The following is a 12055-nucleotide window of genomic DNA, read 5'->3' as shown; positions in this document are numbered from 1 at the left end:
GTACGATCTTGACCAAAAAAACTGGTATGTACGATCTTCTAGGTTGTGCCGAAATTGTAGGAAGAATTCTAAGTCGGGATCTGTGTGGCGCACAAGATGAAATAGAATTGAATGGAGGGTTTTTTGTGGATGTAAACTCTAAGGCTCCTTTTTAGTTTTAATAGTACTACCTCTTGTTCTTAGTATAAAATATTATTTAACTTTTATTTTGATATTAAATATAAGATTTTAATTAATTTTGTCTTTCATATTTATATATATTTTTCAAAGTAGTTCTTATAATAATAGTAGTTCTAGTCAATGCACTTGATTAACAAAAATATTTTAGAAAAAAATAATACCTATTTATTACAAATAACTATTTATTTTCTTCATCTTCTCAAAGTAGTCAATTAACTCTTATAATTAGGACTGAAGGCAGTATAATAAATGTTATTTCTCTGGTCTTAAATATAAGACTCATTTTATAATGTAATTTACATTACAAAGTGAGTCTATACTACAAAATAGATCTTATATTTAGGACCGGAAGAGTGTATATATAGTATAATAAATGCCATATGTGTGTGTGTGTCCATTTTATACATCAAAAGGTTGGCAAAAAAAATTTTATACACCAAAAGGAATTCTTTCCTCCTGTGACTCCTTTTTTGTGTCTTTGAATTGAAACAATACATATTACAAAATTTAACTTTTTTTTTATAGAGATTTTACAAAATTTAATGAGACGCTCATAACTTAGTCAGGATTACTAAAAAAATTATAAAAGCCAAATGTGTTGATTCTTAACTAATCTTAACTTATTTTTTTTATAAGATAAAAGTGAAGAGAATAAAAAATAAGTTTCTAATTTGAAAATATTACCTATACTGTTGTATAAAAATAGTTTAAATAATACACACACGTCACATTTCTTTACATGTGCATATGTAAAGAAGAAATTTTCATTCATCATCCTAAACACCTCAATTTGTGCGTGGTATGGGATGCCACCCAGCTGGCCGGCCCAGTCACAATCTGTCCAGAGCTTTTAGGCCTGACAAGGGGGGATGAATGCCCCTCAATTGCTCTATTGTTGGCAGACTTAAAAATTCACGAACAAGGAAAAGAAAAACAATAATTGACAACACCCTAGTAGAGGATATACAGTAGTGCTTTTCTGGCAGAAGATAAACAGTACTCCTTCCATACTATTTATAAGTTTCAAATTCAAAAAAATCTATTTTATAAGTTTCAATTTGAATTTGCTTTACTATTTAATGTATTTTTTTTAATGTTGTCTTTAATTATTTTTCTCTTATCACATTTCTCCAAATATTTTTTTTATTCTTTTTCTCATTTATTATAAGGACATATTTTAAAATAAAAGTATATTTTTAACCTATTTATTATTTTTAACTAATTATTTGTTATTCATAAATTAGTGATTTGAAGTTTATAACAAAGATAGGAAGGAATACTACCTAAGAGTCTGAGGACGACTAGATGAAAAAAAAAGAGTAATTATTAATAATTTAAAAAATTAATGAAGATGGTAATAGCAAAAAACTGATTTTCTCCAAAATATGTGATAACTAAAATTACGACAGATTTTACATTAGGAGGTCAAGTTTAAAAAAAAAACATAATTATTAAAAAGTATCAATAACAATCTAAACAGCTTGTAATAACAAATTTCAAAACAGAAAATGATAATTTCTAATCTGTTATTGAGACTTATTGTAATTATTTTCTTTTATTAAGACTTTCTTATAATTCTTTCCTTTTTATTGGGCCAAAAAAGCATGCATTTTGGTTGAAAAATTAAGATTTGTGGCGGGATCAAAAAAATATCTTTGACTGTTGACAGCAAGAAGACAAGGAGCGACTTACCCATCAGTAGTCATTACTGTTACATTGCAATAACAAAAATCATCGCCAGTGCTCGCCTTCTCTGTTTCACTCCTTACTCTTATATGGCCGCCATCATTGTCGCTTTTCCATGGTTGTCCAGAGAATCTCCCACTTTCTATTTATTTATTCACTATTTAATTTTTCAAATATACCAGATTGCCCCCGCTATATTTGGGCCAATTGTGCCTTTTGATACCAAATTGTACTTTTTTCTTTTAAATAATAATTCAATTAAGAATAATAAGCTGTTGGTATTTATAGTAAATAGTCTAGCTTAAATTTTAGAAAGTGTATTTATTGAGAAGGTTTCAGTTTAAATGTTTTTGACCTGACAAAAATTAATTTCAACCTTTAAGTAATTTGATGACATTTTGAGTTATAAAAAAAATAATCACTTAATTATTTAATTTTAAAAGTTCCACATTTTTTCAATTAAAACTATGAAATACTACTGCATGTTTGTGACTTAATTCATCACTTCGCAGCAAACAATTATATCCAACTATACTAGTAGATTTATTATATCTTAAATGTTGAATCGTTATTATCTATTAAATCATTAGAAAATTAGTTTTGATTTTGCTATTTAAATTTGAGAAACTCATTTTTAGAAGTTATATTTTGAATAAAAAAATATTATCATCTTTAAGATATTTTAATCAGCTTTATAACTTGGTATATCTTGATTTAATTAATAAGAAAAATGGCAAAAAAAGAACACAGAAATAAAAAAATTATATACAGAGACCAGTTTATAAAAATTATTATTAAAACCTATATTCATGTTATGAGTCTTTATTTAAATTTTTTTTATTTCGACGTTTGTTTTTACCATTTTTCCTAATTAATAAAACTGGACAATAAGTTTCACAGTCTGCGAATAACGTGAGTCGGATTTTTCTCATGTCATGATAAAGATTCCCCCTCGAGCCAGCAAAATGAGAAAAAGTTTCAGAAAAGACCCTGACGTTAAGCGGCGTGAGGGCATGACCACGTGGGTCTGCCAGTATTTACTATTGTAAATAAACTAATTTTCTGCAATAAAATTTGTCAAGAATAATAGAAAACATGACTTACGCGAAAGGAATAATAGAATTTTGTCTTTAAAAAGGAGATAAAGACATGATTAAAAATAAAAAGAGGCAATTAATGTATCGTGTTAAGATGAGAAAAAAATAAAATAGAAAATAGAGGCACAAAAGTGAATAAAATTGGCTATTATAAATAATGTAAAACATTTTATAGATAAATTATTAGATACACTGAGATACAGATATCCATGGAGAGTCCAATTTGAAAACATAGCCACTAATCAATTGATGCCTTTCTCAATTATATGGCCAGGCCGTCAACCTCAGCCACAAGAAAATCCAGCTCATAACATATGACAATAGAAAAACACTTCCTTTTTTGTCATTGAATGAGATAGAAGAATTGGGGGAAAAGGTTCTGTTTATGTTCGGCCTGCACACACAGAATCAGTAACACCAAACGAGAAAAACACTAGTCTGCGCGTCACTTCCTCTGAACTCTGTTAAACCTTGAATTTTTTATTTTATTTTTTTTGAGAATAATCTTTCGCCCCTCGCGTAGCAAGCACTCCGGCATCTTCGTGCTCGAGGCAGAAACCGACTTCAATTGAGAGATAAAGGAAGTAAGAAAGCAGAGAAACAGGAGACCCTTCAATGTCTGCGGCGGGCAGAGCGGCAAATTCACTTACCCAAGTTCACTCTTCGGGCACAGGCTATAAAAGAACCCAAAATACAGAGTCCATCAGCAAAGCAATTGCTCAGTACACTGAGGATGCTCGCCTCCACGCTGTCTTCGAGCAATCCGGCGAGTCCGGTAAGTCTTTTGATTACTCACAGTCCGTAAAATCCACCATCCAGTCCGTTCCCGAGCAGCAGATATCGGCTTACCTATTGAGAATTCAAAGAGGCGGGTATATTCAGCCCTTTGGTTGCATGATTGCCGTAGATGAACCCACTTTTCGGATTCTTGGGTACAGTGAAAACGCGCGGGATTTGCTGGGAATTACCCCTCAATCAGTTCCAAACCTTGAAAAATCCGAAACTCTCACGATTGGAGCCGATGTTCGCACGCTTTTTACCCCCTCAAGTGCGGTGCTGCTCGAAAAGGCCTTTGGGGCTCGGGAAATCACACTGTTAAACCCCATTTGGATTCATTCTAAGAATTCAGGGAAACCCTTTTATGCAATTTTGCATAGAATTGATGTGGGAATTGTGATTGATTTGGAACCTGCCAGAACAGAGGACCCTGCCCTGTCCATTGCAGGGGCAGTGCAGTCCCAGAAGTTGGCGGTGCGCGCAATCTCGCAGTTGCAGTCGCTTCCCGGTGGAGATATTAAGCTTTTGTGTGATACTGTCGTTGAGAGTGTTAGGGAACTGACTGGATATGACCGGGTAATGGTTTATAAATTTCACGAGGATGAACATGGAGAGGTTGTCGCTGAGAGTAAGCGGCCAGACTTGGATCCATATATCGGGTTGCACTATCCTTCTACTGATATCCCCCAGGCTTCAAGGTTCCTGTTCAAGCAGAATCGGGTTAGGATGATTGTGGATTGCCATGCCACTCCTGTTAAGGTAATTCAGGATGAAGCGCTAATGCAGCCGCTATGTTTAGTTGGATCAACCCTTCGTGCCCCCCACGGGTGTCATGCACAGTATATGGCTAATATGGGATCGATAGCTTCACTGGTAATGGCAGTCATAATCAATGGGAACGATGAGGAAGCTGTCGGTGGTCGTAGCTCAATGAGGCTTTGGGGCCTGGTTGTTTGTCATCATACTTCTGCTAGATGCATTCCTTTCCCTCTACGCTATGCTTGTGAGTTCCTTATGCAGGCCTTTGGGCTTCAGCTGAATATGGAACTTCAATTGGCATCGCAGTTATTGGAAAAACGTGTTTTAAGGACTCAGACCCTCTTGTGTGACATGCTGCTTCGGGACTCTCTTACTGGCATTGTTACTCAGAGCCCTAATATTATGGACCTTGTGAAGTGTGATGGAGCAGCTCTCTACTATCAAGGTAGCTACTACCCATTAGGTGTCACCCCAACCGAGACCCAGATTAAGGATATTATAGAGTGGTTGTTGGCTAGCCACGGAGACTCAACAGGTCTCAGTACTGATAGTCTGGCCGATGCTGGGTATCCTGGGGCTGCAGCTCTTGGTGACGCGGTATGTGGGATGGCTGTTGCTTATATTACAGAGAAGGTTTATCTATTCTGGTTCAGATCGAATACAGCTAAAGAGATTAAATGGGGTGGTGCAAAGCATCACCCTGAGGACAAGGATGATGGACAGAGAATGCATCCACGTTCTTCATTCAAGGCATTTCTAGAAGTGGTAAAGAGCCGTAGCCTACCATGGGAGAATGCAGAAATGGATGCTATACATTCCTTGCAGCTTATTTTGCGAGACTCATTTAGAGATGCTGAGCAAAACAATTCTAAGGCTGTTGTGCATTCCCAGCTTCATAATCTAGAATTGCAAGGGGTGGATGAACTGAGTTCTGTGGCCAGAGAAATGGTTAGATTGATAGAGACTGCTACTGCTCCTATATTTGCTGTAAACGTTGATGGCTGCATAAATGGCTGGAATGCGAAGGCTGCAGAATTGACAGGACTCTCAGTTGATGAAGCTATGGGGAAGTCTTTGATTCATGATCTTGTGTATAAGGAGTCTGAAGAAACTGTGGCCAAGCTTCTTTCTCGTGCTTTAAGAGGTAGTCTGTCTAAAACTATTTCTCTGCTCAATTCCTTAATTAATTGGGTAAGGAAACCCAGACTAAATACCTGGAAGAACTTTTGGGTCTTTCTATGATTTGATTGCTTAAATTCTAGCTAAACATACATCTAAAAGTTCAGTAGGTGTAAATGGTGCTTTGGCACATAATTAACTGCAATCGACATAACCTTCCCCCACACCTAGCACAATTGACGGATGTCTAATTGCACAAGTGGTGGTTATGTCATTTGTAATGTGATAATGTTTGTCTTGTGAGATAAGATTTTGCCATACAGCAGATTTAGGCCTCAAGAAGAAAAACTGTATGAGAGTCAAGATGACGCTGAATGTGGAATTTTCCCCATAGCTGTTTATTGGGCCACAACTGACTCTTTATTGTCCAGTGACATTCCTAACTGAATCTTTTGTTATAGATTATCTTGTTCTATTGTCGTAGGACAATTTTGATTATCAGTTATACCCTGACAATTTGAATTTACTTAGTACAGGTGAAGAAGATAAGAATGTTGAAATAAAAATGAGAACATTTGGCCTTGAACATGACAAGAAGGCAGTTTATATTGTAGTGAATGCTTGCTCCAGCAAGGATTATACAAATAATATAGTTGGAGTATGCTTTGTTGGTCAAGATGTTACTGATCAAAAAGTAGTAATGGACAAATTCATTAACATACAAGGTGACTACAAGGCTATTGTACACAATCCAAATCCATTGATCCCCCCCATTTTTGCATCGGATGAGAACACATGCTGCTCAGAGTGGAACACTGCAATGGAAAATCTTACTGGATGGAAGCGTGGGGACATCATTGCGAAAACGCTGGTGGGAGAGGTTTTTGGTAGTTGCTGTCGACTAAAGGGTCCAGATTCTCTAACCAAGTTCATGATTGTGCTGCATAATGCGCTTGGTGGACAGGATACAGATAAATTTCCCTTTTCATTTCTTGATCGGGATGGAAAATATGTGCAGGCACTTCTGACTGCTAATAAGAGGATAAACATGGATGGTCAGATCATTGGGGCTTTCTGCTTCTTGCAAATTGCAAGTCCTGAACTTCAACAGGCTCTGAAAGTCCAGAGACAACAAGAGAAGATATGCTTTGCTAGGATGAAAGAATTAGCTTACATTTGTCAAGAAATAAAGAATCCTTTGAATGGAATACGCTTTACAAACACTCTTTTGGAAGCCACAGACTTGACTGATGATCAAAAGCAGTTTCTTGAGACCAGTACTGCTTGTGAGAAGCAGATGTCGAAGATAATACGGGATGTAGATCTGGAGAGCATTGATGATGGGTGGGTTTTCAATTTTCTCGCTAGTCTAGATAAAAATTTATGATAACCATTTCTGGGTTTTCTTAAAAGCTTAGATTTTTTGGTTGGGTGAATCTCTGATATGGCATAAGGAGTAAATTGACCAAGTTTCAATCTATGTTGCCTCCCGGTCTTCTGATATAATTTAAGTGTACTTTTGTGGCTATGGTACAAGATAGTTGGTATATTTGTGTCTACATTTCATCTTTATTTCATCCCTAGTGTTTTTTTCCCCAAGTAATTGATATTTTGAGAGCCATTCTTAGTCCCCTGCTTAAAAATCAAGCTTTTAGGCAAGTTGTTTCATAGGTAGCATTGTGATACTTGGAGACATATTATTCTGTTTTTTGAATTTTGAATTTATGGCATCAGTTAGAATGTGTGATGATTTTCTTTATCTTTACCTGTGATGGTGCAAAGGATATGTTATAGTTTCTGCTTTCCGAGTTCACCTAATGAATGGTAATGATGCTAATATAGTACTGCCTTGTTGATGCATATAGAAATAGCATATGAAGTCCCACCAAAAAAAAAAAAAAAAGCACATGAAGTAAATTTTGTTCCACTATGATAAAAATGGTAAAAAAAAAAAGTTAATATACTTATATTTTGTGATCCACATGTATCAACGTGTGCTGGTAAAATGTTGCCCCTTTTTCAAAATTTGACTGCATGTTTTACTACGTTATAGATTTTTTTTCTTGTTGGCTAAATGGAGACTCCAGTGGGAGCCTATGTGGGAAAAGGGAAGGGGCGAGTGGGGAGATAACCTGCATTACGCTTCCGTAGCACCTATGGTCAAGGGAGGTGCTATTTGAGCCAAGGCTCTTGTATCTTGGCTAGTGATCTAGCTATTTAATTTTTAGTTTCCTTATTGTTATGTTTTGTTTTATTTTTTAATCATTTTAGGTATCTTTTATATTCCAGTGATCTTAACTAACTCAGACATAGCACATGTCATGCATGCTTACATGTACTATCTTCTTACTACGTTATGTTATTATGGAGAGCGTACGTGGTATGGAAATAAGTGAGGACCCTTCTATCATTTTATGCTGTGTTATGATCATGGGAGTTATACATTTGCAAATTGCTGCTGTTGGCAATAAATCTGCTTGCTTTAATGTCCTTGAAACTTCTTGCATTAATCTCAATAAGACAAGATTCAAGTCTTTGTCTACTTCCGGATTTAGGTCCTTGGAGCTTGAAAAAGGAGAATTTTTACTAGGGAGTGTCATCAATGCAGTTGTTAGCCAAGTGATGCTATTGCTGAGAGAAAGAAATTTACAGTTGATCCGTGATATTCCTGAAGAAATCAAGACCTTAGCTGTATATGGTGATCAATCGAGGATTCAACAGGTCTTGGCTGATTTCTTATTGAATATGGTGCGCTATGCACCATCTCCTGATGGTTGGGTAGAAATTCATGTTTTTCCAAGAATAAAACAAATTTCTGACGGACTTACTCTTCTCCATGCTGAATTCAGGTATATTAGCATGTACTTTTAGTTATTTCATAAATAATTATTTCTTTCTTTGAGTATGTGTTATGGATCATGACGACTCCTGTTTTATTGCCCTGAATTGAAAATGGGGTAAGTTATTGCTTTCTTTTTGTTATCTCTTGATCACGGCATTTCAACAAAAAGATTTCATGAAGAAAAGTGAAGCAAAGATTGTAATATCTGATCATTAGCCAAAGGCATGGTATGATTTTAATTCTTCTTCTCTGTGGAAACCTGATCATTTGTGCTGAGATTGTTCTCATATACTCAATTTATTCACTTGGCTACTAATATCTACTTAATTTATTTCAATTCTTCTGGGTCTTTTTTCTTTTTGGTTTTGTGAAGGATGGTATGTCCTGGTGAAGGTCTTCCTCCTGAATTGATTCAAGACATGTTCAATAGCAGCCGATGGGTAACTCAGGAAGGCTTGGGGCTGAGCATGTGCAGGAGGATTCTAAAGCTAATGAGCGGTGAAGTCCAATATATCAGGGAGTCAGAACGATGCTACTTCTTAGTAATTATTGAGCTGCCCATGACGCGAAAAGAATCTAAAAATGTGAACTAGCTATTCTGCAACCGCTCATGTTGACTGTTAGACTCCTCTTGCCATACTCTCAATAGTATGCAGCTCACCTAACGAGGGACTTGGGGGCATGAATTTGAGCGAAAGCTGATTTGGCTCGTTATCCGGGTCTGATGTTGTGATTCTACTGCCAATAGGATTTTTATTCAGGCTTCCACCCTGATCAAACATGTTTGGCACAGCAACCTAGTGAGTGACTAGTCAGTTTGTAGCCCATGTAGCCTTAAGAATCTCACAAAGTTATGGCAGAGTGTATAAAAAGTTCTGCTGCCATTTTGTGTACACCATCATGACCAAGTGGGTGTCCTGTGAAATTGTTGCTGATGCTTCCATAATTAGCAGCTGCTGTGGACTCCATGGTCAGAATGGAACCTCATCCTTCTCCTGCCATTGTTTAGTCATGTAACTACTTATAGTCATACTATGTGCGTTCCTGAATTCGCAAATAATTGTAAAATCTTTGCCTGCTGAAATAGTTATTCTCTGGAGGTTTTGCTTCTCTACCCGTTACGTCATTTTTCCTTCCTCCCATGGTTTCTACATCTCCTTGTTCTATGTAACAGAAGCTGGACATTCGAGCATTTTAGGAAGTTCTGTGGAAAGTAATCTTTTGCCAGTCAGTCAGAGAGAGAGATGAATAGTTGAATATGTATGCCTCTTTCTTTTTGCAGATATTCTCTTCAACACAAACAGATGATCTAATTACAGCTTCCGGATTTCAGAAAGCGCTGGGTAGTGAATGTCTGCTTAGGCAAACATATGTATGCCTCTTTCTTTTTGCAGATATTCTCTTCAACACAAACAGATGAACTAATTACAGCTTCCGGATTTCAGAAAGCGTTGGGTAGTGAATGTCCTCTTAGGTTCTGTCTGGATTGAGGAGATTGGTAAGGGAAGGTTAGATTTGATTTAGACATTTCTTTTGATTTGGATCTAAAGCAAATCTTTTCTTTTTTTCCCCGCCTCCATTATTCAGTCCAAACAAATCCTCCAGACATGGGTAGACTCAGATGATGTCACAGTATTTCTAGCCTCCTACTGCTTTTTGTAATGAAGGCAGTTCTTATCGTTCATGAATAGTGTTCTCAAAGTCGTCTCTAGTGGATCCAAGCTCCACTGGTTTGCAAGAAATCTGAAATCTACAACACAGTTCCTAGATAGACTCAATGCTCATTTATAAAGTCAACAAATCTGCCAGAGATGGATGTTTAGGAGGGCAAAGGTTTCTAGTTGCATCCTGCTTCAATCATGGCCTGAGAGGGTAGTACACTATATAATATATTAGAAAATTTGGATGCACATTTCACCCCAAATGAACGAGTCTAAGAAAATTAATAAAAGTGAGAGAAATCATGAGGAGAAACCAAAAGAAGAAAAAATACCAAGTAATCTGTCTCAACTTCACCAACTCCAGTAGCCCAAGAAGCTTATCTTTGATTAAAATATATCATCCCTACATTGAAAATCCACCAAACGAACAAGAGATATCACAACATACAAATCAGCTAGGTTGTAACCATTAAATTAAAGAGCTGAAACTGGCGTCACGTCAACTTATAAGCTCATCAAGGTGTTAAAAATGTCGACTTAAACGAACAACTTTAAACAACAAGCACATTCCAAACGTTACAGAAAGAGGGGGAAGAAAAAGAAGCTTCCCAAGTAAGCATTTAGTATAATTTATTGACGCCCTTCTAATGACAGACTATATTTTATTTTTCAATGTCAAGTTGCCACTTGCCACTGTGTAAAAGCTATTCTGGTTTTACGTTATCTTCTTCTGGTACAGAGGGCACTTTAATGATACAGAAGATAACAAGAGATAAGGTTGCTTACCATTGTGCAATCGCATTCCCCATTTCGAGAGCAGCGAACTATGCTCCCTTTTTTCACATCATAACTTTAAAAGCAATGAAGCTTTTACTTTCTTTGCCTTTAAAATTAAATATGAATATATTATTGTAATTATTATGAGTTATTTGTTAGGAATTTTATTAGAGAGAGAGAGAGAGAGAAGATTCCATTCTCTCTCCATCTTCACTTTCAAGTCTCCTCAAGCTGTGTGCGTGCACGCCCTTCTTCATGCTTTGCACGAAACAACCTTCTACTTATTGACTCAACACATTACCCTTTTCATACACTTTAATCGCCGAAATTATATTCAATTAATTAAGGCTTATTCTCTCTTATACGTTAAACAGACGTAATTCATCCTTTTTTTCTTCGTTTTTCAATTTCATTGTCTGATTTTACTTTGAACTTATGTTTTAGTTTAAGTTATTCTTATTCTTATATTTCAATATATATATATATATATATATATTCATTTGATCTAGAATGTAGAGTTTTTGAAATGTTAGTTACTTGCAATTATTTATAATGGCAAAACGTTGTCAATTATATACTTGTCTCACAAATTTAAATGATATTTTTATTTTTTTCAATAAAGGAGGAGGAGCCTAAATATCACTTTAAGGATGAAAAAAGATAAGCATAACAATTTGGGGTCGTAAATGAAATTATTGTACCTTAGCAAATTAATAGTAATATGCTCTCGTGAAAAAGAATAATATCCACAATCCGATTGTTTTTGGGCCGACATGCACAAGTGGTTCTTGAAGGTTTGGTGCTGATACTGTTCATATCATTTTTCGTGTGTGTTTTAGTTTTTTTTCCCTTTTTATATTCTAACCTTAAAAAATATTACATCCAATACTGAATATAAGAACTAATTTAAAATGCTACATGTTATAATAATGTAGGGTAGTTGTTGAGAGTTCGTCTTCTTATAAATATATATATATATATATATATCTATATATAAGAGTCAATTTGTAGTAATCATACAGTTAAGGCTGTGCAAAAACCTGGTGGTCTGATATGGTCCAATCTAACCCCAGCAAATCCGGTCCAGTTCAATCCAGAAAAAATTAGCTTGAAACAAGATTGGATCAAACTGGTCTCATCAAGCTGGACTAGACTAG

General features: G+C 35.8%; 1 protein-coding gene across 1 annotated transcript; it reads left to right on the top strand.

Moving 5' to 3' along the window:
• The first annotated feature begins 3441 nt into the window (after positions 1 to 3441).
• LOC114718867 (phytochrome B) lies at positions 3442 to 9574 on the top strand. The gene is made up of 4 exons (XM_028904311.1): positions 3442 to 5643; positions 6155 to 6962; positions 8174 to 8467; positions 8834 to 9574. Exons 1-4 carry the CDS (start codon positions 3579 to 3581, stop codon positions 9051 to 9053), a joined length of 3387 nt encoding a protein of 1128 aa, XP_028760144.1. The 5' UTR covers positions 3442 to 3578; the 3' UTR covers positions 9054 to 9574.
• The last annotated feature ends 2481 nt before the right edge of the window (positions 9575 to 12055 follow it).

This window comes from Neltuma alba, unplaced genomic scaffold, assembly GCF_004799145.2.
Source record: "Neltuma alba isolate B1F8T4 unplaced genomic scaffold, ASM479914v2 tig00011874_pilon, whole genome shotgun sequence".
NCBI lineage: Eukaryota > Viridiplantae > Streptophyta > Magnoliopsida > Fabales > Fabaceae > Neltuma > Neltuma alba.
The sequence above is the reverse complement of the archived record's forward strand: the minus strand, read 5'-3'. Positions and strand labels throughout refer to the sequence as shown.